The sequence below is a fragment of the Argentina silus genome, assembly GCF_951799395.1.
Source record: "Argentina silus genome assembly, chromosome: 4".
Lineage (NCBI taxonomy): Eukaryota > Metazoa > Chordata > Actinopteri > Argentiniformes > Argentinidae > Argentina > Argentina silus.
This window is the reverse complement of record NC_139658.1, coordinates 21,719,378-21,744,413: the sequence shown is the minus strand read 5'-3', so window position 1 is coordinate 21,744,413 and position 25,036 is coordinate 21,719,378. Positions and strand designations below refer to the sequence as shown.

Below are 25,036 nucleotides of genomic sequence, written 5' to 3'. Positions count from 1 at the left end.
TTCACCCCCTGTTCTCTCCCCTCTACAACTCTACCCTCCCCTTGACCCACTTCTGACTCACCTTGATCAGCACAGGCTGCTGCTAGCAATGGGGGGGCGGGGGGTGAGGGGGGGTGGGGTGGAGGAGAAGGGCTTTCAGGGGAGGAGGGGAGAGGGGGGGGGGGGGGGGGGGTCGGTGGTCTGACCTGCGGAGTTCACTGGTACTGCGACACTGTTGCGTAACCTATGAGGAAGCCGCTGAGTAATAAATCACGGGCCTGAGACGGCCCATCTGGGAACAACATTTTTTTTTCCAGCGGAGCCTCTTGACATGACGCCTGGTCGGCTTTATAAATACCCTGAGCACCGCTCCGCACCGCCGCAGCGTGAACTGTGTTTCACCCACACACACCCTTCCCTCCGCCTGTTTGCCTTCTCCTCCAGCTGAATAGCAGGCTTTGCCTTGCTTTGTTTGCCCCTGGAGCGCCTACCTCCCACTTCCCTGCAGTTAGCTGTCAGCGCTCTGGACCATAACACTGAGCAGCACATCGCATGCACGCACAAGAACACAGGAACCCACAAGAACTCTCTCTCTCCGAGTTAATCTGCAGGTCTAGTGGAGGGAGACTACAGAAACACCCTCTACAATAACCCTATCTGGGTTAGGGGCAGGCTGGTCTGATAGTCTGTTCGAGTGGAACTACAAGAACATCGTCTTACGAGAGTCCTCCCTGGGTTCATCTGCAGGTCTGGTAGACTGGGACTAACATGCTCTATAAGAACCCTCCCTGGGTTCATCTGCAGGTCTGGTAGACTGGGACTAACATGCTCTATAAGAACCCTCCCTGGGTTCATCTGCAGGTCTGGTAGACTGGGACTAACATGCTCTATAAGAACCCTCCCTGGGTTCATCTGCAGGTCTGGTAGACTGGGACTAACATGCTCTATAAGAACCCTCCCTGGGTTCATCTGCAGGTCTGGTAGACTGGGACTAACATGCTCTATAAGAGTCCTCCCTGGGTTCATCTGCAGGTCTGGTAGACTGGGACTAACATGCTCTATAAGAACCCTCCCTGGGTTCATCTGCAGGTCTGGTAGACTGGGACTAACATGCTCTATAAGAACCCTCCCTGGGTTCATCTGCAGGTCTGGTAGACTGGGACTAACATGCTCTATAAGAACCCTCCCTGGGTTCATCTGCAGGTCTGGTAGACTGGGACTAACATGCTCTATAAGAACCCTCCCTGGGTTCATCTGCAGGTTTATTAGAGCGAGACTACAGGGACATCCTCTACCAGAACCCTCTCTGGTTTAATCTGCAGGTCTAGTGGAGGGGAACCGCAGGAACATCCTGTAATATTGGTCCTGTAGTGGCTCTGCCTCAGGCCAAGGTTGGGCCTGCATAGTTCACTACGAATAGACTAATAATACTTGCTATCATACAACTACCATACTAATGTACCCTAATCAGTGGAGACTGGTGGAGGCAGAAATCGGAGGAGAACGGGTACTTCCCCTGATACTAATATAATAATACTACTACAAATGTCATGGGGCGGGGGGGGGGGGGGGGGGGAGACAAACAGAAACAAATCCAGGTATATTATGCAACTACACAATGAGCGTCTTTTTAACACGGGAGAGAGAGACGCTTGAAGGCGTTATGCAATTCCTTGTCAGCTGCGCTGCGGCGTGCGCTCTCTCTCTGTGATCTCTGTGGCACTGTTGTTGTTCCGGCTCAGATCTGTCGCCGCGATACCCTGTTCCCGAAATGAACCTTAATGAAAAACACAAGATAGGAGGGGAGGAAGTTTGCATTGAGGCTCCAAACCCTTTCCTCCCATAACATATTATAGATTAGATATGGTTCACTGCAGACCTGGCCTTTGCCTGGTAGCCAGTAATGCATTGCGTATACAGCATATCGTGTGTGTGTGTCTATGTGTTTGTGTGTGTGTGTGTGTGTGTGTGTGTGTGTGTGTGTGTGTGTGTGTGTTTGTGCATGTGTGTGTGCGTGTGTGTGTGTGCGTGTGTGTGTGTCTGTGTGCATGTGTGTGTGTGTTTTTTGTTTGTGTTTGGCCATAGCATTACTCTAGGCATTTACTGGCCTTAGACACCCTCTGAGCTCACCGGTCCTTTGACCCCTGACCTCTGCTGCCTAATAAGTCTTCCTGTTTGACAGGTGAACTGAGGCACAGAGCTTGGTCCCTTGCTGGGGGTTAGTACTGGGCCTGTTTATCACACACCCTGCCCTGTGATGGATGAACATACATAAAACATAGCATCTAAGTAGGTAGCAGGAAGGCCAACACCAACGATACAACACAGTTACAGTTACAGTTACAGTATAGTTACAATGGGCTCTTGGTCCTTGCTCCTCCTTTGGAACCATTGTCTTGATGCGTTTTCATTGGACATTCTGCTGGAACACAGTGTCAACATTGTGATGTAACAGCTATCAACAGAAATCACACATGTACTGTAATATGTATCATCTGTGTACAATGTGTGTGTGAGTGTGAATGTGTGTGTGAGTGTGAGGCTGAAATACAATGTGTGTGTGAGTGTGAAGCTGAATGGGGACCGTATGTGCAGCAACGGAGGTTTTAATTTCAGGTTCATTCCCACCCTCAGAGCCTTCCCCAGTCCTCCAACTTTAATTGCGCTTATCAGGAGTTGGTTAGCCCAAGGCTCCATGGTGTTTATACTGCAGAGCAGTGGAGGCTGGTGGAGATACAAATCTGAGGACAGGCTCATTGTACTGCATGGAACGAAATCAGGAACGGCATCAAACTTGTGCCTTTGATACCATTCCTCATTCCGTTCCAGGCATTACAATGCGCCCGTCCTCCGATTTCTACCTCCACCAGCCTCCACTGAGCATTCATCAAACTGGCTCTACCAGCAAACCTCTGATCATGCATTCCACTCCACTGGAGGCCGAGAAGCACCAGAGAAACCAGATTTCTGCCTCCACACGTGTTTGATACCATTCCTGATTCCGTTCCGTGCATTACAACGAGCCCGTCCTCCGATGTCTACCTCCACCAGCCTCCACTGGTCTGCAGGGCCCTCTAAGGCTGAGAGGAGCTGTGAGAAGCCATTAGCCAGGAAAGTCGGAGTCAGAGGATCCTTGGGATTATAACAAACTGAGAAGGAAGGACAGCATCGTGCTGCAGGCCAGAGGTTTTACAGTACATTAGTTCAGCATCGGCGCGCAAGCCGCTCAATGGACAGACGGTACAGACTCCAGATCTCAGGGTCGACTGTACTGCATATTTAATGGATCATTGGAGGAGGCAGACTTTCCAAGCCCTGTGGTCGGGATCCAAAATGTTTGAGAACATATATGGAAAAAAAATACACTCTGAGGGTTTTAAGCTCTGAACGGTTCGAAGTACAGAACACGTGTAGCAGAGTCCTGACAGTAACTGACCGTGACAAGGCTAAAGCCTGCTGATGAGGTAGTCAAGGTGGGGGACGAAGGACTCCATGTGATTCGGGTGAACAGCTGTCGTATCCATTGTGAAGAATTATGGCTGGGAAGGCAATGGATGTATGCTGTACATAATTCCTCCTAAACTCTAGGTGATCCCTTGCCAATGAAGCCCTGTCTGATCCTTTGCTATTAAATCGCGTACCAGAAGCTCTGCAGAGTCAGGTCAGTAACTGTGTCATGGCCAACATTTTAGTTATGTGACTTTGTCGTCGGATATTGTCTAAGCTGAGTGGTCTTTCACAGTTCCTATGGACAGGGTTAACATGACATTGTGACAGATTATACTCTCTGTCCTCTACTACCCCAAACCCCTCTACTACCCCAAACCCCTATACTCCTACCCCAAAGCCCTCTACTCCTTCCCCAAACCCCTCTACTTCCACCTGTGCTTGGTCCATCACCCCAGAGCTGAGTGCTCAGAGCGGGGGTGGGCTGTCCAAGCTCAAGCCCCCCCTCTGCCTCCCCCCGTGATTTATTCCCTATTTGGCTAACCCTGGCCTGAACCCTGGCCTGAACCCTGGCCTGAACCCTGGCCTGAACCCTGGCCTGAACCTGCCCCGCGAGACTCACAGCGCTTTAGCCCTCCTCTTCCAGCATACATGCACTACATGGGTCCTGGAACCTAGTTCAGTCTCAACATGCCTCTTCTCTCTCACTCCCTCTCTCTCCCCCTCTCCCCCTCCCTCCCTCTCTCCTCCTCTCTCTCTCTCTCTCTCTCTCTTGCTCCCTCTCTCTCTCTCTCTCTCTCCCACTCTCTCTCCCCCCCTCTCTCCCACTCCCCCCCACTCTCTTTCTCTCTTTCTCCCACTCCCTCTCCCACCCTCTCTCTCTCTCTCCCACTCTCTCTCTCTCACCCACTCTCCCCCCCCCCCCCCCCCCCAACCCCCCCCCCCCCCTCTTCCTCTCTTCTTCTGTTTTCGCAACAGCCCCACTCAGAGAATGAGAAACAGGCCCTTAAAGAGAGGCTCGGGTTCTCTATCGCAGCAGAGCATATCCTCTCTGCCTCTCTGCCTCTCTGCCTCTCTCCCTCTCTCCCTTCTTCTCCCCCTCTCTCTCCCCTGCGCGTCGCGGGCCATCTACTGATCACAATGTGCGGCCCTATCGTGAGTGCACAGGAGGGCATTTATGGTTCGCTGGGATTCAAATTAATGTTTATGGGTCTTGACTGGCAGCCAAAGGGCAGACACTTTCCCCCTTTTTTTTTTTTTTTTTTTACAATCCTCTCTGATTGGCTGGCCTGTGGCCGTGTGTGCTTGCTTTGACTTGTGCTCTCAATCACGGGTATCTCTCTCTCTCTCTCTCTCTCTCTCTCTCTCTCTCTCCCTCTCTCCCTCTCTCTCCCTCTCTCCATCTCACAGCTCAGTGCATCTGGATTCAAGCATTTTGTGATTGTTACATTAATCTGTTTATTAGGAATTATGAATGTGTTGTGAATGTATTCCTCTCTGAAGAGTCAGTCACTGGAAGATGAAAAGTTGGACAGTTACTCCCCTGACACCAGACTGGCTATGTTTGATTGTGAGAGAGAAACATTTTGCAAGGCCTTGCATGTTTAAGATGATTCAGTAAGATATGATAATCTAATGGTTTCATGGGGCAGAGTCTTCTAGCATGTCACACAGAGGAGAATGGTAGAGGCTGGTGGAGGTAGAAATTGGAGGACGGGCTCATTGTAATGCATGGAATGGAATAAGGAATGGTATCAAACACGTGTACGATACCATTCCTCATTCCGTGATTGATACCATTCCTTATTCCATTCCATGCATTACAATGAGCCCGTCCTCCGATTTCTACGTCCACCAGCCTCCCCTGGTGTCACAGCTTGGCCTACTGTGCTGTAGTGCCTGAGCAGAACAGCTTCACTCCCTGCTGTCTGAACATTGCTCTGAGCAAAGTGTGATAGTTTTAATCTAAAGAGAAACAACAAGACTAGACAAATGTCCCCTAAAGCAGTACTTTGTGTCCTTGTAAAAAAAAACTAAAAAAACAAAACTAAAAAAAACGCATGCAATCTTTCATTTAGCAACACATTTCCCCTACAGAGTATATAACATGTAATGGGCCTGCCTTACTTTTTTTTTTTCCAATAAGCATTTCTGTCATACTTAGTGCATATGGTAAGGGAAGGATAGAGATGAGGTTCGAGGAGACAAAAACATGTTGAGATGACAAAGGGAAGTTTAGACAACAACATTAGTTCGAGTCCTTGGGTCATACTGGTCTGTCATTGACTCCCTGTCTGCCCGGCAGCTGGTGGCATTGTAAGTGACTGTGACAGGGTTTATGGAGAGGACCAGTCTGCGGCTGGCTGTCTTGGTCAGGCCAAGCCCAGCCATGGAAATAGAATGAGTAGAAAAGACATGGTCTCTCAGACCGTGGCAATTTGGTTAGTACACCAAGGGATGGCCGGATAATTGCCATGGTAATCATTGTTATTGCATGTGTAGAACACAGAGAGAAGGGACAAATTCAACAGCTGCACCATAGCAACCAAGCATTGTTTGACTGAGCATTCCAATGTCAATGGAGTTGAGTTGTTTGTTCATAAAGCTGTGAAGTAAAACCTAGATAAAAAGATGGTCGCCGGCAGACCCACCATGGAATGCTGATTTGAATGGGCCTATCTGTTCTTGTCATTCTATTTCTATGGGCCCAGTTTGGTTCTGCTGACACAACCCCACCTCACCCCCGACCTTGTAACAGAGAGGGAGCAGTCTAGCCCCAGCACACATTCACCCCCGAGCGTATGTTTAATGTTTTGACAACATGGCCCGCCACGGCAGCGATCTCAGGTTGGCATTGAAACACTGCCGTCTCTACCACATGCTCGATTTACCACATAGTCACACAACAAGAGAGCCACTTCTACTAACATCTAATCACTTCCACTAATCACTCTAGAAGCTACTAGCACCCTCCTCAACACGCAGAACGAGACACTTCGCTTCTCTTAAACACCATTTTTTATTTTATTAATGTGATTGCATTCAAAGACACATGAAGGGTAGAATAGCACAAAAAAGGAGCATAAAAACAACAAAACAGACGTGTAAAAACTCCCCCGTCACTGTTGATCCAGGCTGACTGAGCTCGGCTTCTCCTCCTGCTCAATGTGAGAAACAGGCAGGAAGTCCTCCAAACTACACGCCAGGAGATCAACAACGAGACCAGAATAAGTCCAGCCGCTGGCGAATCAAGTCTACAGTACCCGCAGGATCAACACCGCCTGCCACACTCAAGTTCTCCAGACCTTCTGCCGCACACAGTACTGTACTTTCAAGAGGCTTCCTCTGATGCCCAATGTCCTGACGGCTGCAGCCCCATGAGTACTTCCCTTGCACATCCCCCAGGGTTATTGAGGTGGTTCTGGCATGAATTGATTGAAGTTCCGGCCCGGTTTCAGAGTTCATGTCCGACCCTTAAACGTGTTCATGCAGGTGTAGCTTCCAGAGAACTTGTGGATCTCTTCTAGTGCAGCATGTGGCATGAAGCTGGAGTGTCGTGGGGGGAAAACAGAGAGATATGATGTCACATATGAGTACAAAAACATGTGTGTACTCCAGAGGAGGCCGGTGGGGGTTGAAATCTTGGGAGACGGGCTCATTGTAATGCATGGATGGGATTTGATGCCATTCCATTCCATGCATTACAATGAGCCCGTCCTCCGATTTCTACCTCCACCAGCCTCCCCTGGTGTACCCTTAAGGGATAAAGAGTAAACTGTATGAGACTATATGAGAGCATACTGTTTTTGTGTATGACACTGTACCTTTTGAGGAGGACGAGAGCATGCATGGTCCAAGGCAGGTAGACGTAGGCTGTGTTTGTTCTGACTGCGTCCACAGTCCTCTCGGCAACCGTCTCTGGCTTCAGGGGAGGGAAGAGCTGAGGAAACCTGCAGGACCGCATACATACACACGTTACATAATACTCTAGCTATTTACATACTCTATATATAGATATATTTAGCTACATGCATAGAGAGGTTACATATATGCTAGCTGTTTAGCTACATGCACAAATGAATGGGGCCATAGAATTAGAATCGACTGAATGATTCTAATTCTACAAATGGTAACAGTGTCGGATGTTGGAAGTTAGTTTTAAGACTAAGGAGTGAACAACTGTTTGTGTTCAGCGTTGGAGTGCGTCCTCACCTGACTCTCATCCCCTGGAACATCTCTGTGTTGGTGTGGAAGGGGAGAATGGTGGTGCAGCCCACCCCAGGGCAGTCCAGCAGGCCCAGGGTCAGGCTCTCCATGAAGGCCAGAGACGAGGCCTTGGATGTGCAGTAGTCTATGGTCCCAGGGATGGGTGACTGAGCCAGGATGGAGTTGATGCACACCACATGACCGTGCTGGAGCTCCAGCATCCGGGGCAGGAAGGCCTTGGTAGTCTGGGGGAGGGGGGGGGGGGGGGGGGATGTGGAGTTAAATACATGGAATAGAGACACAGAAACACAGACACACACACACACACATTCACACACACGCCTAACACACACACACACACACACACACACACACATACAAATACACAAATAAAAGTCAGAGAGAGAGAGAGTATGAGAGAGAGATAGAGACATATAGAGAAAGAGAGTGAGAGAGAGAGAGAAAGAGAGATTGTGTGAGAGAGAGAGAGAGAGAGAGGAAGCAGGCCAGAGCAGAGCCACAGATTATGTTCCCATTTCTTTTAGCTGATAATTGCATTTCTGTCTGCATACAACATGGCCGTTTGATCTCCATTCAAAATAGAAAAAAAAAAAAAAAGCCATAGCTTTCAGAGGCCTTCTGATATTCCTAGGAGAGGAGAGCAATTTGGAAATACCCTCGCTCTCCTGTAAACGAAGCTGGGATGTCCCCACGGGCAGCCTCCCGGCACTACCGTCAACATGCAGGGGCAGAGGCCACTAAAAGCACTGTTTGAGAATGATGAACCTGATCCACTGTCAGGAAAATCCCCCCGAAAACATGTCTGATGAGCTTCTCTTCCTCAATCCTGTGCACTTACCCAGAACTGTCCCATTGTGTTGACGTGCTGAGATTTCAATAGCGCATCGTCATCGCTGTCCATCAGACTTTTACCGTGGACCACCGCTGCGTTGTTCACGAGGATGGTGACGTCCCCCACCTGCCAGAGAACCATAACACAGTCAATGCCATGGCAGCTATGGGAGAATAGGGTGGGCGGTGGACAGTTGGAGAAACTTTGCTCTGTGAACACTAGCTCAAAAATGTAAACACAAATGTGTTGAGTTATTCATGTTGGATGAAAATGGCATACCTTCTCCCTAACCACCTTGGCCTGCTTGTAAACCTCCTCCCGATTGGCCACGTCACACAGGAAGTAGTGGCACTCTGTTCCTGAGAGGGAGATCTCCTCGCTGGTCTCCTTCAGACACTTCTCTGTGCGGCCCCACAGGATCACCTGACCAAGACAACGTGGTAAAGGTTCATGTTAGCCAATGGCAAGTGTTAGAAATGGCGGGACCAGTGTTAAAGTTACGTAAACATACGATGATCATAACGATCTGAAATCCACCGCAAGACAAGCAAGCAGCCCAACTGCATGGCGTGTTTTTCCTTTCAACAACTCTCGGTACAGATAACTTTCCTGCTGAAGACAGGGTGTAGGTGAAAACATCCTTTCGTAGAATTGAGAACATGGAGGCCATTTTTAGTCACAACAAATAGTTTTAGGGCAAGATTAAAGGGGTGGGGGGTTGGTAGAGTTTTAGAGAGAGATTAAAGGGGTGGGGGTTGGGTGCTTGTGTGAATGAACTGCCTCTTTATCTGCCTGCACTCTAAATGAAGCCCAGTCATTGAAGAAGGGAACAGGGGGGAGTGTGTGTGTGTGTGTGTGTGTGTGTGTGTGTGTGTGTGTGTGTGTGTCTGTGTGTGTGTGTGTGTGTGTGTGTGTGTGTGTGTGTGTGTGTGTGTGGAGGAGGAGGAGGAGGAGGAGGAGGAGGAGGGGTAGTGATTGGGCAATTAGATCTGTCAGTCTTTGGGGTCAGGGAAAGGTAATGAAATCAGGGGGTTAGCCCTCCTCATCTCCCAAACACACATTCTCAAAGAGATTACACGGCCTGTTGGGCAGATGAGCCCAGTCATCTCTGGTCTGGGAGGCTGGAACCGTGCGTGTGTGTGAACTGCTGAGGGGGCCAGTGTAGGGCTTGGCTGGTCGCCCGTGACCAAGGTTAATATTTGAGCAGAAAGTCCTCTGGAAAGTGATCCTGTATGTGTGTGTGCGTATGTGCGTGTGTTTGTGTGTGTGTGCGTGTTTGTGTGTGTGTGTGTGTGTGTGTGTAATTGTCTATGTCTTTCCCTCCTTCTGTATCAGAGTGGTGGATTATAATTTAACCAAAACATTTACTGCTATGTCTAAATGTTCTCTTATCTACCTATAAATTACCTTTTTCTTCTTCTTTTTTTTAAAGAGCTACATATTGCTAGCATCAATGATAGGTTTGAGCATCAAGTTAAGACTTGAACATAGTTGGTTTGACACACTGTTGGTTTCAAGATAAGCAAGCAGATGCTTCTGAGTGTCTCAACAATAAAGACAATTAGCATGTTCATTAGCAAGCTCCACATCTCACACCTGATTCAGTAACGATGATAGGTTGAATACAGGTAGAGCAGGAGAGGCTGGTGGAGGTAGAAATCGGAGGACGGGCCCAGCGCAACGCATGGAATGGAATGAGGAACGGTATCAAACACACAATTCCTCATTCCATTCCATGCATTAGAATGAGCCTGTCCTCCGATTCCTACCTCCACCAGCCTCCCCTGAGGTAGAGAGAGGCTCTATTGACCCCTGTGTAGAGAGAGGAGGCTGTACTGACCGGACCTCATGTCTAAATAAAGGGAGTAGGTACAGTATGTACTGTATGGTACAGGGCCAGCAAGGTTCACCACTGGGTTTGGCAGGAATTAGGAGGATGGCATATCTCAACAACAGCAGATAACATGTAATGCATAGTTTTCCAGAGCTTCTGCCACTATCTGCCCTGCCGAGAACACTGTATCTGTTGCTATCTGACCTACCATCTCAGACGAGGTATTCTTATCCCACTTATGTTCTTGGTGAGGCTAGTCATTATGGAATGGTGTTTACTTGCATAATGGGAGCATTGAGGGGAGAGAAATGTTTGCTTTGAGGCCTTACTTTATTTCAGGGGACATGGGACCGGATCATAATCTGTAAGATAAGCAGTATTTTTTTTTTTTTTTATCAGATCGAAGACTTACAATGTTTGGTTTTCCACTGAGCTGAGCCTTTCTTTTGACTTTCTTTCGATTGCTCTTTTTTTTTTAGTTTGCTTCATTTGCAATTTAAGTAATCAGCCACAGTGGACAGATCTTAGATAAATGACTGAAAGCTTTTAATAGGATTTCATCCCTAACAAACAAACCTGAAGTTCCTCATCAAACTGTGCTTTCCTGTAAGCTTGTTATTTCATTCTTTATCAGCCGGTCTGAAAACACTGGCGCTTTAGGACAAACAATGGCTGGCTGCTATCAGCAAGAATGCATAAGAGGAAAGGTGAAACAACTGGTTTAAAAAGACCCTCACAACAGACCCTCAAGTGTCACTGAAAGACCAGTAATTACTTTTTCGAGAGCACACCTGACGAGATTAGACATTTGCATATTGTTTCAAATTAATGTCTTCAGAGAATAATGGGGCTTCATTGCCCACAAGTGCTTGTCAGGGTGCAATGAGTGTGGACTGCAGTGCTGTTGACTAGGTAAGGTAATGTGGGCTTCACTCATGGCCCCATCAGAAACCAGTGATATCTCACTAGTTTGAATGTAAGGGTGGGCATTGACCCTTTGTATGGGATAGCAGAGAAGGGGGCAGTAGGGGACATGAGGGGGAATCAGGAGGGGTAACCAGGAGGAGGCAGGAGGGGGAATCAGGAGGGGGAACCAGGAGGCACCAGGAGGGAGCAAGAGGGGGCACCGGGAGGCACCAGGAGGGGGCAGTAGGGGGCACCAGGAGGCACCAGGAGGGAGCAGGAGGGGGAACCAGCAGGGGGCAATAAGGGGTAGGAGGAGGCACCAGGAGGGAACCAGGAGGGTGCACCAGGAGGTACCAGGAGGGAGCAGGAGGGGGCACCAGCAGGGGGCAGTAGGGGGCATCAGGAGGGAACCAGGAGGGGGCATCAGGAGGGGACACCAGGAGGGGGCATCAGGAGGGAACCTGGAGGGGGCATCAGGAGGGGACACCAGGAGGGAACCAGGAGGGGGCATCAGGAGGGGACACCAGGAGGGGGCATCAGGAGGGAACCAGGAGGGGGCATCAGGAGGGGACACCAGGAGGGGGCATCAGGAGGGAACCTGGAGGGGGCATCAGGAGGGGACACCAGGAGGGGGCATCAGGAGGGAACCTGGAGGGGGCATCAGGAGGGAACCTGGAGGGGGCATCAGGAGGGGACACCAGGAGGGGGCATCAGGAGGGAACCTGGAGGGGGCAGGAGGAGGGGACACCAGGAGGGGGCATCAGGAGGGGACACCAGGAGGGGGCACCAGGAGGGAACCTGGAGGGGGCATCAGGAGGGGACACCAGGAGGGGGCACCAGGAGGGGGCATCAGGAGGGGGCAGGAGGAGGGGGCACCAGGAGGGGGCATCAGGAGGGGGCATCAGGAGGGGGCAGGAGGAGTTCAGGAGGCAGTCGCCTGCCGCTGTCTAATTAGTACGGAGACAGCAGGGTCAGTCGCAGGGCAATACCCAGCTGGGAGCAGTGTGCTTCCCGCCTCCCAGCACACACACACACACACACACACACACACACACACACACACACACACACAGACACACAGACCCCCCCCCCCCCCCCCCTTCCCCTCCCCAATCAACATGATGTCTGTAGCGGAGTTCCTCCTTCCACATGTTTAAGATGTCATGCTCCGCAGAGTGGCAACAATTGAGTTGCACATGCTGTTTATTCTTACAGTAACCAATGGATTTACTGTTTAGACTGCCTGTGACATGTTTAAACTGCCTACAGTCGGGAGCCTTGTGAGCGTATGCGAACACTGTTACCTCAGGTTCTGAACTAATCACTGCGGCTGCACTCAAATCCCTCCTCCGGATTCTGTGAACTTGGGATGCTGTTTGGTAAACAGTTGCTGTGGTTTATTGTTTTAGTGCTCCACTCTGGAATGACACTCAAGACCTGGCCTCACTCCCTCTCTCTCAGTCACTCCCCTTCTCCTCCCTCCCTCCCTCGCTCAGTCTCTCCTCCCTCCCTCTCTCTCTCTCTGTTTGTCTCTGCTCCTCTCCTCCCTCCCTCCCTCTCTCTCTGTTTGTCTCTGCTCCTCTCCTCCCTCCCTCCCTCCCTCTCTCAGTCTGCTCCTCTCCTCCCTCCCTCTCAGTCTCTAGTCCTCTCCTCCCTCCCTCTGTCAGTCTTTCCTCTTCTCCTCCCTCCCTCTCTGCTCCTCTCCTCCCTCCCTCCCTCTCTGCTCCTCTCCTCCCTCCCTCCCTCTCTCTCCTCCTCCTCTCCTCACTCCCCCTGTGAGTCTCAAGAGAGACAGGCAAGAGAGACTACAGGAAACACCAGCTGCTAATCACAATGGGCCTCAAACTGGGCTAAACTGTGGCTCGGAAAGGTTAGACCTATTCATGATGAAAGTCCTATTTCTTCTTAGCATCTTTTTAGGCAGGGCGTAATTGTCAGGCACAGTGCCGCAGGTATTGTTTTCAAAGCCTTCACACCTTGATAATACCCAACAATGGGGTGCTGAAAAGCATGGTGACTTCCTTTGTTGTGCAGCTGCAAAGCAAGGCTTTTAAAAACCCCCACTGGTTACCTCCCGCCTGTTCCCTGAGGAGAAGGTGGTCATTGACAGGTTGATGAGGGAGCCAGCAGGATTTAGATTTTACCAAAATGGGGCTTGAAGGTTGACATATCTACTTTTGAGTGTTTTAATATCTACCAATGAGGCTGAATTCAAGCTGCTTCCAGGTGGCATTCATGGAAAATGGCCCAGCAGTAGATAGACAGGGCAGTGAGTAATAGCCTACTTATTGGCATGTGTTGCTTAGTGGCTCAGTTGATATGAGCATGGTCCTAATGCTAAGGTTGAAGACAGGCTATTTAGGAGAACTCTGGGTGCATGTTTCGGATGGGTGAGGCAGCTGAAATATGCCAGGATCCTTTGAGGGGTTCATTTCAAGCATACTGTAGTAGTTTTATGTCACGCTGGCTTGCTTGAAACCCAATCTTAATCTGTGTTTTATGATATGTGGAGTCTGTTGTGTCACCACAGTGGTGCTGGCAGCATCACAACTCTGATAGAGCCTAGCTTTAAAGGGGCAATCTGGGATTGGTGCATCCATTTTTTGACATTTAAATGAATGATATACAGCCACTGATTCCTGGACAATATAACTTACACATGCCCCGTAAGCATAGATCAACTGTCTTACCCCATCAGAAGCCAACATATAAGCTTCTTCTACTCCATCGTTTGTAAACAATGTAATTGTAAACAAACACTGTTTAGCTTCAAAACATGGTTTAAACTATAATTTTGATTTCATGGATGGTAAGTCCTTGAATCCACGGCTCCGTCTATGAATCTGAGAGTGGTTATATTTCTTTTTTTGACCAAAAAAAGACCACTTTGTTGTTGTTTGAATCCCCTTTAACATGGCCAGAAACCCTATTTTAAGAGGGTTATTATGTGAGTAACTTATTGCATGTTTCAATGTGTTCTAAAAGTAAAACAAGATAAAACAGATCAAAGTCAGTCCTGCTGGCAATAAACAACAAATACACTTTTTATGCACAAAATGTGAATAATGTTGCCGAGTTCACCTGTTGTGTTCAGTCATCTCTTCTCTTTCCTGATCAGAATTCAGGCCATGTGTTGCTCTATGACATCAGCGGTCGAGCGGTCAGAGAGAGAGACCTTGCCCTCTGGCTGTGTTAGGGTTAGGGTAAGGGTTACATCAGCGGTCAAGCGGTCAGAGAGGGACCTTGCCCTCTGGTTGACCCCCTCTGTTGTGCAACTTGAACCAAAATTGAGAGCACTGTCCTGCGATCTCATTGGCCAAACTACTTGAAGGTCATGACCTCTGCATTCATATAGCAGCGGCAACAATAGGTTTGAAGAACCAGAGGTCAAACCTATGGCTTTGGCCCTAACAATGTACCTGCCATGATGACCCATGAATGGAGCATAATAGCTGCTTGGCGGGGGGGAGGGAGAAGGACTCTCTCCAAATTAATTACACAAAAAAGAGTTATGATGGGAAGTGCAATGAGGCTAGACAGAGAATACATTATGTGGTGCGAATAAGTTGTAGAAAAATATTGTGGACCTCTCATTATCATAGCCTATGCTATGCAAAGAGTTATATCATAGGCTTGTTATAATCATGCAATTACAACATGTAATGGAAACTCCATGGGCACAGGCATACAGGTATATTCCCCAATTCCTTACTGCATTTAGGTTAATCAAAGAGGACAATATGTGTGGGTCACAATGACAGCTACAGGTACGTACATGCATATTATAAGCTAACTCGACACTAATGCATTCGAGCATTGTTTTGTTAAGCCTCTACTGTATGTTTAATTTACCTTTTTGGCCCCTTGCTTGGCGAACTCCTTGGCCAGGTGACGACCGATGCCTCGTCCCCCTCCCGTGACCAGCACCACCTCCGCGGTCAGGTTTCTCCTTCTGCTTGGTAGCAATAAGAGCACGCTTGCTTTGACTATGTAGTACAGAATCTGAATGGGGAAAAGCACCATAGAGCCCACAGTCTTCAGATCCATCTCCCTGCAGGTCCTTGGATAGTCAATTATTATAATACGTTTGCGAAACAGAAAGATACAAGTTTAGTTTCCTGCGATGTCCTTGCCAGATCAGAGTTCATAGGTTCTTGTGAGTGATCCGTTTGAAACCAATACTATTTTGCAGGGTTGAAGTCAAGGTTTCATAACAGTCATTAGGCAACTAAAGCGGAAAATAAAACAAACCCGTGATTTCGAGAAGGTCTGACATGTTCTTGGTAAAAGTCTGTTCACAGAGCAATGTTCACTTGTTACCCTATACTCGTCCGCTGTTTCTCAAGACTCAATCGAACTCAAGTAGCCTAAACACAGCGCGACAAACTCCGCTGACATGCGCTACTGAGCAACCAACTACAAGTGCCGTGTTCAGTGTTGTTCCTGTCCTGAACGTCCCCGCCTCGACTTTACTACGGAGCTTTACCCGTCCCCGCTGTGCTGCTGGGTGGACCTGGATCTGAAGGGAGTTTTGTAAGACCATTAATCCTGATTGACAGGTTGACTGGTGAGGAATATGTTGCTTTACTGTGTGTCGGCTGTGACTGTTGCCTCTATGTCTCCCCACCCCCGAGGCGCGCCTGTCTGCTTCCTAGCCTGTTGTAAATGAAGTCACATTTCAGTAGGCTAGGTCCTCAGTCAGTTGTGTATAAAACTATTCATTTTCGAGACATCATGTCATTATGGTAAAACAAAACAAAACAAAAAAACTTCCACGCAACTTATCTTCTCGACAGCATTTTCTCATGGACATGGGACTGTGTCATTGCCAAACCAATGTGAAAGTATGATACATGATGACACTTGAGAAAACACTCCAAACTGGTTGCTATGCATACAGTAGCCTAATGTTACTCAATCCAGGGTTTTAGATTATACTAATCTATGAAAAAAAATGGCAATGCAACAATCTGTTGAATACTTGCAAAAAGTGTAGTGTGGTCCTCTGTGGCTCAGTTGGTAGAGCATGGAGCTAACAACACTTAGGTTGTGGGTTTGATTCCTGCTGGGACCATATATACTGAAAAATGTATGCATTCACAGCAATGTAAGTCGCTTTGGCTTGCTGTCCTGTTACAGGACAATTACATCATATGTTTCTGGTGAACTGCCAATCAGATAATGATTTCTTCATATTATTATTATTGCATATGGGGTTCATAACAGGTGCTGGCTATCGCCCAATACAACTAGTCTGTTCCTAACAGCCACATGCTATTGGCCAATACAACTAAAGAGATGCACTTAGGAGCACTAATGGTGACACACTACTTCACGAGACGATGATGAATCCCTCCCGATGAGAAGTGTTGAACTGTGAGAGGAGAGTTGTGACAGTTGCTCCTACTACTGTACAGCTCACCAGCCAGAGCCACCCTGCTGTGGTGATCTGTCACCAGACACGTCAGATCTCTCTGTCTGTGGCCATGCGTTTTGAAGGATGGGTTCAGTCAGGTTCAGTCCAGCTAGAGGAGGCTGGCGAGGCAGAGAAACCTGCGTGGATACCTTCCAAAACCAATCCTGTTGGATTCACGGGCCTCAGACGAGATTCCTGTGTGTGATGTTTGGCCCGGGCTGTAATTAAGACTGGGTAGAGCTGAATGGAGGGATGGGTTTAAAGAGCAGTCTCACAATGGCTGCTTTGTGCTGGGCTCAACCTCTGAGGATAGGCTGGGAGACTCTCTGGGACTGGTAAAGGCTAGTCGGAGAAAACAGCTCCAGATGCTGTCATTTTCTTAGACAAATCTCCAAGCCAAGGTTTAAGTACTGTTTTGAAATCAAATACACCCCTGGTTTACATTGAAACGTAATTCTGAACTGTGGTGAAATGAATTATATGAACTATAACCAAATGTATACTCATGCATTTACCATGCATTTGTCCCCTCAACATGTATAGAGAGTTAGGTTGCATCTGAGAGAGCCTTGTCTGCTATCACTCAAGCCATCACTGCCATCTACAGGTGAACAGTGGAAGTTCAGACATGGGTGTCTGTGCAGCTCAACAGCATTCAGTATTCTTCCCAGACAGTAGTAATAGGCCTCCTGGCTCAATTGCAACCACAGTTGAGAAATGGGATGACCGTATGCTGGTCCCTTGTTAAATCAGAGACTTGGATGATCGTCATTACAACTGACATTCTCCCTGCGACTGGAGCATTGGACTTATCGATTAGTATACACCTGGGGCTCATCTTTCCATTAGATAAACCTGATTTCTCCCAAACATTTCCAAGCGACATGCCCCCACCAGAGGACGCTTTAAATGGGTCTAAACTTAAGCCTCCTTTTCAACCAGACCAAGGTGCCTTTCACCATACTCCTCTGTCCATTTTCGCAGCTATATCACTGAATAAAAATGACATTTCAAGATAACTGTGTGAATGATTTAAATTTTCCATTTAATTTGCTCAGTTATTGAAAATGAAAACTATATTTCTTTGCAGTTATATTTCAGATTTTGTCTCAGTTCACTTATTATTAACATTGTTCTCCGCTGGCCATAAATCTGTCCTCATTTATGTCCGTGCAGGGCAATAGTCTATGTTATATTATGTGTAATTCAATTTGTGAATTAAAAGGGGTATCATGACTGAATTCCTCATGATCTATTTATTTTTGTCTCATAATTTCATTTAGTTGTTCAGTGTACATCATTTAGGTCCATAGAATCAGTTGAACATATATAAAATATAATAACATAAATATAATATATGCCATTTAGCTGACACTTTTATCAAAAGCAACTTACATTGCAGTGAGTGCATACATTTCTCTTATATATGGTCCCAGCTGGAATCAAACCCACAACCTTAGCGGTGTCAACACCACGCTCTACCGACTGAGCCACAGAGGACCACAATGAAATGCATTCCGCCTGACGGCTGGCACACACTCCAACATGCAATTGAGAAACAGCAAGGTCAGACAATGTACACACATTCTGGGAGGAGTGAAGAAAAGCAAACCCCAGACCTAGCGGCATGAAATATTGACTCCTAAGTACTTTCAGTAGCTCCAGCAGATCTGGCTGGCAACACCATGGACATCAGCACAGCAATCCTATTAATTGGCTTTGCTGCGCTCTTCGCAGCCTTCCTCCTTCTGGTAATTGGTGTTGTGTATTCTGAGCTGATGAATTCACAGATTCCTCGTGGGGTTGCAAATCGAGGGAAACTGCATATAGTTCATGGCCTGTTTGTTGGCATTGCAATTGTGGTGAGTATCTATCTATGGAATTGTTTCTGCTTATTATTTTATGTTTTCTGCAAGTCAAATCATGTTTCGTGTCTCTTGTTGAAATCATTAATTTAACTTATTCCTCGGTGGCAAGTAAAACACGCTCATACTTGAATAATATTAAAATGAGTTCTGCTCTTGTTAAAACACGGTTGTCCTTCCTTTCTCCCTTTCCGCCACTGATAACACCGTGCAGATAAGGGAACAGGTTTCAAATGAAAGTCAAAGTCACTCAGAATGTCATTGTTTGAAAAAAGGGTACACAAGCGCAGTTTCTCAGTCGCAGTGCAAGTGCGCACAAAGTCCACTTCGGGTAGATTCATAACTGCTTCTGGTGTTTATTACCTTCTAAACTGGCTGGCTCATTTCCTCGTTTGCTACTATGCAGTCACTAGTATCTATTGCAAACAATATTAATGTTCTCCACACAAAATATGAATGTTCTCCACAAAGTTTAGTGTTAACCTCACTTTTAAGCTGCCAGAAAAATACAGTTGATTTACAGTAAGTGCTAGTTGATCGCACAGATTCAGAGGAATACATGCCTCTGCAATAGTACTTTGCGGCTGAAAAGAAAACAGCAAATGATTGTTTATCCCTTTATAAACACGACACCTCCACATTCCACCCTCTCCCCTCCCATGGCTGGATCCTGGATTGCAAAAATATAAAATACTCTTGTTCTCCGAAAGAAAGTTTCTCTACAATAGTTTGAAACCACCACAAAGGGACACAGACCACATACTGTATTGATTTGCAGTAATAGAATAGAATAGAGTACAACAGAATCAATTGCTAATTGATTTACATATTCTGGTGAATACATGCCTCTACAGTAGTTCAGTAAGTTATTGTACCCCCCCCTCCCTCTCCCCCCCCCCCCCCCCCCCCCCCCCCTCTAGGGCCGTATCCTGGAACGTCTGGGTCTATGTCACCAGGTGCGGTTCACCCGCTGGTTCAGAGGTCGTTTCCTGGACCGCATCAAGCCGGTTCCTCTGGGACTGCGTGTGAAGGACCTGACCTTCTCTGAGGTTCCTGTCAGAGTCTACGAGCCCACGGCCGTCACAGACGGACTCCGGAGGGGCCTGGTGTATTTCCATGGAGGAGGATGGGTCATGGGCAGTATAGGTACAACATGAACAGGCCTGCATGTGAAGACAACTGACAACAGCAATGTCTGGATGGGAATGCATCAGTGGAGGCTGGTGGAGGTAGAAGTCGGAGGACGGGCTCATTGTAATGCATGGAATGGAGTGTGTTTGATACCATTCCTCATTCCACTCCACGCATCGCAATGAGCCCGTCCTCCGATTTCTCCCTCCGCCAGCCTCCGCTGGAGTGCCTATTATGTAATGCTGGTCTGTTTGGGTGTTAGTATCGTGGGCATGTACCTCTGTGTTGACTGTAAATGAGTGTACTGTTTCTCCTCATCAGATTCTGCAGATGATGTCTGCAGGCACGTTGCCAAGGAGGCTGGATCTACGGTGGTGTCCGTTGGGTAGCAACAAATCTCTCACTGTTTCCCTCAAATGGTGCCTCCAAGGCAGATCATTACGCTTAGTGAAACCGCCTGTAAAACAGCAGCGATCTGACACATGCTCTCTATCTCTGCCTGACCTCTGACCCCTGTTAGGTACCGCCTCGCCCCAGAGCACCGCTACCCGGCTCCGCTGGACGACTGCGAGGCGGCCACGTGTCACTTCCTGTCCGTGGCGGAGGCGGAGTTTGGTGTGGACCCTGGCAGGGTGGCGGTTGGGGGGGACAGCGCCGGGGCGAACATGGCTGCAGCGCTGTGCCAACGCCTGGCAAAGAGAAGGAACGGACATCTGCCCTCTCCCTGTGCCCAGGTCCTGATCTACCCGGCCCTGCAGATGGCCGATTTCAACCTGCCCTCGTATCAGCAGAATCACGCTGTGCCCATATTGTTTCGCGGCCGCGTGGCATTCTACTTCCTGCAGTACCTCATCGGGGACATGTCCGTGTGCCAGGATGTGCTGGAAGGCTCCCACGTCCCTCCGGAGCTCAGGCTGAGATACCAGAAATGGCTCTCTTCAGCCAACCTCCCTCCAGAGAAGCTCTCCCCCGCCAAACCCGCTCCAGATAGCTGGGCACAGGGCTACTGGGAGGAGGAGGAGGAGGTCCCACAGTACAGTGGAGAGGTGTATCACATTGTCAAAGCAGGTCTGGATCACGAGGTCTCTCCCTTATTGGCTGACGACGACGTCATCCGCCTGACCCCACCCACCTTCATCCTCACCTGCGAGTACGACGTGCTGAGGGATGATGGGATGCTTTACCGGAAGCGGCTCCTGGACCTGGGATTGGACGTCACCTGGCATCATGTGACCGACGGGTTCCATGGGATCATTAACTTCGTAAACCAGGGCTGGCTGACCTTCCCCTCAGCTACACAGGTGCTAGACAGTGTGGTCAACTACGTCAGAACACTGTGAGAACATCCTAACTGGACTTAGTAGTCCTCTGTGTCTATCTGTGTATTCATTCAAATTGTAAGGTTCATTTCCATATGAGCTTTTTCATGTTCCTTGCGAGTGTATTTGTTTTTACAGTTAGACAAAGTGAATAAATACAAAGCCATGAATAAATGTTGTATTCTCATTTTAAATCAAGTCATACATTTCCATTGTGCAGAGTTTTGTAGAGGCATATATTTATCTGAATGCGAACCAGTGTTCAGCAGAAATTATAGTCAGCATCAATTGAACACTAAAGCAGCTATTGGGCTGGTCATATCCCCAAGACTAAAGCAGCATTTTAAAGTAGAGCACTAAAGTCCGTTTTTTTTATACAGGCCCTTTGTCTCCCATTTGCCTACACTGCTGCCTGCCTGCCAGTCACAAAGAGTGTTTGCTGTTTCCATAGCAACAGAACTCTTCCTCGTCCCCCCCTGTGACCGTGTCATAATGGCTGCAGGTGGAACGCAGCACCACAATGCTCTCTGTTTGACTAGGTAACAACACTGTAATATACAGGTCAACATTATCTCCTGATCTGTATGTGTATGTGACACCATGTACAACATGGCCAGTAGGGAGAATGGCTACGATAAATGGACCCAACCGGGCTGGAGAATAGAGCAGAAGTATGCTAACAAAGTTCTGATAGGTAACTGGGTGGAGGAGAAACTACAGGTAAGCTTTAACACTGGTTTCTGTGGATAGCCTATCATCTGATTGTTAATTCTGTTTTCATTGTCCCCCACGATGACATCTGGGAGGGGACTACAGATCGGTCTCTGTCCTTTCCCTGGGTTAGTGAATTATGTGACTTGCCAGAGAGATGTCCAGGGTTTAGGGAGTTTCGAGGTGCAGCCAGTGGTAGGCTGTTATCATTAAAAATGTCATTAAAAATAGGGTGCAAAGAGGAGAATACAAGTCTTTTCAGGCTACAACTTTTGGACAATTGACTGTTTTCAAATAATACCGTCATATCCTTGAAAATGAATCAAATATGCACTACAAGCTCCGGTAAGTTTTCAGCCTACCTGAAATCCGTGAACTGCCTTCAAATAAAGGCAAAGCTGGAAGAAGCGAGATATGATAATGAATCAAATAAGCATTACACGTTCTGGTAACTCTTCAGTCTGGCTGTGAATACAGCTGTAGGAGTGTAGACTAATGCAGTAGGCGTGTAGCCTAATGAATTTGGGAATAATCTTCTGTGAAATCAAGGCAAAGCTAAACAAGACTGATAATGAATCAAATAAGCACTCCACGTTCCGGTAACTTTTCAGTCACCAATTCACACAAGCAGGGGCTCTGGGGGGCTGCGTCATTCTTGGGGGACAACATGTTTGCTGTACACTTGCTCTCTTGTATGATGATTTACTGCAGGCCTGGCACTTGGCAAACATCACCAACAGTCATTTTCTTCAAAAGACCCTGGTGCTTCCCTGGTGTTTGGATCCAAATGAGATTCTCGCAAGAAAAAAAAACTAGTGTCGAGGATGAGCTCACAGCGCTGCCACCTGCTTTCTCAAGCCAAGTATCTTCAGACCATCTCTCTGAGGCTCCTTTTCTTTCCTCCAAGAGTTCTTGCAGTTTCTCAGTAGTTTCTCAAATCTATACCAAAGTGATTAAAGCGGTCCAGTTAAGCTACATCAGCACCGGCCCCCACTGTGTGAGACGAGAGACTAATTGCATTGATGTGCGGCAGGGCCACGCTGATTCAGGAGCCGGGTAGAGGGATGTCTTTAGAAATACTGTACAACAGCGTGGCGGTGGGTCGATGGTGGAGTGTGAGCTTTGCTGAGCTCATGCTGGGCTTGTGCTCAAATGGGATTTTTCTTTCCCTCCCCTCTCTTCCTGACATCTGTCTCCTCTTTCCTCCTCTGCTGCCTGTCTCCCCTCTCCTGCGGTCTGTCTCTCCTTCCCTCTCCTACTGTCTGTGTCTCCTTCCCTCTCCTACTGTCTCTCTCCCCTCCCTTCTCCTGCTGCCTGTCTCCCCTCCCCTCTCCTGCTGTCCCTCCCCTCTCCCGCTGTCTGTCTCAACCTCCCCTCCCCTCTCCCGCTGTCTGTCCCTCCCCTCTCCCGCTGTCTGTCCCTCCCCTCTCCCGCTGTCTGTCCCTCCCCTCTCCCGCTGTCTGTCCCTCCCCTCTCCCGCTGTCTGTCCCTCCCCTCTCCTGCTGTCTGTCCCTTCCCTCTCTTGCTGTCTGTCTCTCCTGTCCGAGACAGTTCACCCGGGAGTGTAAGACCGCCAACAGCACCAACCGGGAGGACTTCCGGCCTCAGAGGGACCACCAGCCGGACGTCATCTTGAGACGAGAGGCGCTGCGCAGAGCTGAGGTCAGTCTGACACTGGCCCCTCCCCTTGTTCGTCAGTGTTAGTCATTCAACTTAGCTAACATTGCTAGCAAGATATATTTTTAAAATGGACATTGCTGAAGGGGTTTAATTTTTTGAGAAATGATTGGCTGCTCCAATCGAGCTGCCTATTGACTGGTTGGGAAGTGTGGAAAGCACATTACAGGTCTCCACCCCTCTAGAGAATGTCTGCCCCCACGTTTTCTGAACAAGATGAAAATAATAACTGGGAGCCAAGGTTACATTAATCCTAACCTAACCATGAGTCAGAACTAAATCCAGACTTGTACTCATCTCCTGAGAAGATGGGTGATTTATTAAAGAACAACAGTCTAGCCTTCATATCGTACGTGGTAATACAACCATGAGGGCTGTGTGCTATGTGTTCAACCAGTGTGTGTGTGTGTGTGTGTGTGCGTGTGCGTGCGTGCGTGTGCGTGTGCGTGTGTGCGTGTGTGTGCGTGCGTGCGTGCGTGCGTGCGTGTGCGCGTGCGCGTGTGCGTGTGCGTGTGTGTGCGTGCGTGCGTGCGTGTGTGTGTGCTGTGTGTTCCAGGGCCTTTCTGGTAAGCTGCTCCTCTCCCACCACGGCACCTCACCCTCCCACTACCTGGTCAGCCTCTACGACGAGACATACGGGCACCGCCGGAGCGCCACGCTGCCTACCCTGCGCTCCTGGCACCCTGACAGGCTGGCATGGGTGCCAGAGAAGTCTGACCACCCAGCCTTGGGTAAGACTGGGACTGGTTGAGAAAGTTGAGAAAGTTGAAGTTGGCTGCGTTCCACTGTGGAGAGCAAACTATAGGGAACAGTGAGTCCCTGGCTTGGCACCCATCTACAATTGTGTAAGGGTACAAATCGGCCCGGTGTAAATTATTAAAAGCATTAGTTTATGTAATGGTGGAACTGATGGACTGTGGCGCAGACAGTTGTAATCACAAATTATATTTCAAGTAGAACCCAAAAAGAGGCAGTGCTTCATGGTTAAATAAAGTTTAGGCAGGATAAAATCCCTTTGATTGTTCCAAATCTGTCATGGAAATAATTAATAGCTGGTGCACCGCAGCAGCTGAGCCCTCTCATCCCCTCTACTCTCCCTCTCTCTCTCTCTCTCTCCCCCCCTCTCTCTCTCTCTCCCTCTTTCTCTCTTTCGCTCTCTCTCTCTCTCTCTCTGTCTCCCAGACCCTCCAACTAACTTTGGTCTGCTGGAGTCTAGACAGATCCGTTTGGATCAGCAGCGGCCGCCCCTCCCGGCGCTGAGTGTGTACAAGTCGGCGTACCAGAGACACCCGCTGAGCGCGTTCTGCCAACCCCGCTTTGCCAGTGTGCCGCGCATGCTCTCCAGCAGCCTCCACCCTGCCAACCACTACAACAAGGACCTGGATCTGAAACAGCGGCCCTTCAGACAGGTGCCGGACAACTCCCCGGGCCTCAGCCTCCTCCCTCCACTGGGCCGGGCGTAGGCAGACAGCGCCGGAGTCCGTGGCGCCGGGCGGCGGGCCCCTCACGCGCTGCTCGGTACTCAGGGGCCACGCTCAAAGTGGTGCTGTTTGAGGTTTTTATTTTTTATTAGTCTTAAGCATGAAAAATGTAATTGAGCAGAACATTTGGGAAATCAAAAGAAATTAAAAATTAAACAGGAGTCTCATTATATCCTCTTGAAGTCTACGCCTGCCCTGTGCGTGTGTGTGT

The 25,036-nt window shown here is 48.5% G+C and overlaps 3 protein-coding genes across 3 annotated transcripts; 2 read left to right on the top strand and 1 right to left on the bottom strand.

The window, feature by feature from the left end:
* Positions 1-6,437: 6,437 nt before the first annotated feature.
* dhrs3b (dehydrogenase/reductase (SDR family) member 3b) lies at positions 6,438-15,969 on the bottom strand. The gene is made up of 6 exons (XM_083668373.1): positions 15,078-15,969; positions 8,765-8,908; positions 8,492-8,611; positions 7,639-7,877; positions 7,251-7,376; positions 6,438-6,972 (listed from the first exon to the last, which is right to left on the bottom strand). Exons 1-6 carry the CDS (start codon positions 15,270-15,272, stop codon positions 6,888-6,890), a joined length of 909 nt encoding a protein of 302 aa, XP_083524499.1. The 5' UTR covers positions 15,273-15,969; the 3' UTR covers positions 6,438-6,887.
* A 2,335-nt stretch (positions 15,970-18,304) lies between these two features.
* aadacl4 (arylacetamide deacetylase-like 4) lies at positions 18,305-21,118 on the top strand. Its single transcript, XM_083667863.1, has 4 exons — positions 18,305-18,503; positions 19,427-19,652; positions 19,959-20,022; positions 20,158-21,118. The coding sequence occupies exons 1-4, from the start codon at positions 18,327-18,329 to the stop codon at positions 20,975-20,977; spliced, it is 1,287 nt and encodes a 428-aa protein (XP_083523989.1). The 5' UTR covers positions 18,305-18,326; the 3' UTR covers positions 20,978-21,118.
* Positions 21,119-21,556: 438 nt separating this feature from the next.
* cfap107 (cilia and flagella associated protein 107) lies at positions 21,557-24,807 on the top strand (the record flags this gene model as incomplete). Its single annotated transcript, XM_083668537.1, has 4 exons — positions 21,557-21,676; positions 23,219-23,329; positions 23,901-24,075; positions 24,527-24,807. 4 exons carry the CDS (start codon positions 21,557-21,559, stop codon positions 24,805-24,807), a joined length of 687 nt encoding a protein of 228 aa, XP_083524663.1.
* Between the last annotated feature and the right edge of the window lie 229 nt (positions 24,808-25,036).

Coding starts and splice junctions, on each gene's coding strand:
- dhrs3b (XM_083668373.1), bottom strand. CDS start 15,272: ATGGATCTGAAGACTGTGGGCTCTATGGTGCTTTTCCCCATTCAGATT. Junction 8,612..8,764: donor CCAAGGTGGTTAGGGAGAAG/GTATGCCATTTT, acceptor GTTCTCTGGCAG/GTGGGGGACGTCACCATCCT. Junction 7,878..8,491: donor ACACAATGGGACAGTTCTGG/GTAAGTGCACAG, acceptor CCCCTCCCCCAG/ACTACCAAGGCCTTCCTGCC.
- aadacl4 (XM_083667863.1), top strand. CDS start 18,327: ATGGACATCAGCACAGCAATCCTATTAATTGGCTTTGCTGCGCTCTTC. Junction 19,653..19,958: donor ATGGGTCATGGGCAGTATAG/GTACAACATGAA, acceptor TCTCCTCATCAG/ATTCTGCAGATGATGTCTGC. Junction 20,023..20,157: donor TCTACGGTGGTGTCCGTTGG/GTAGCAACAAAT, acceptor GACCCCTGTTAG/GTACCGCCTCGCCCCAGAGC.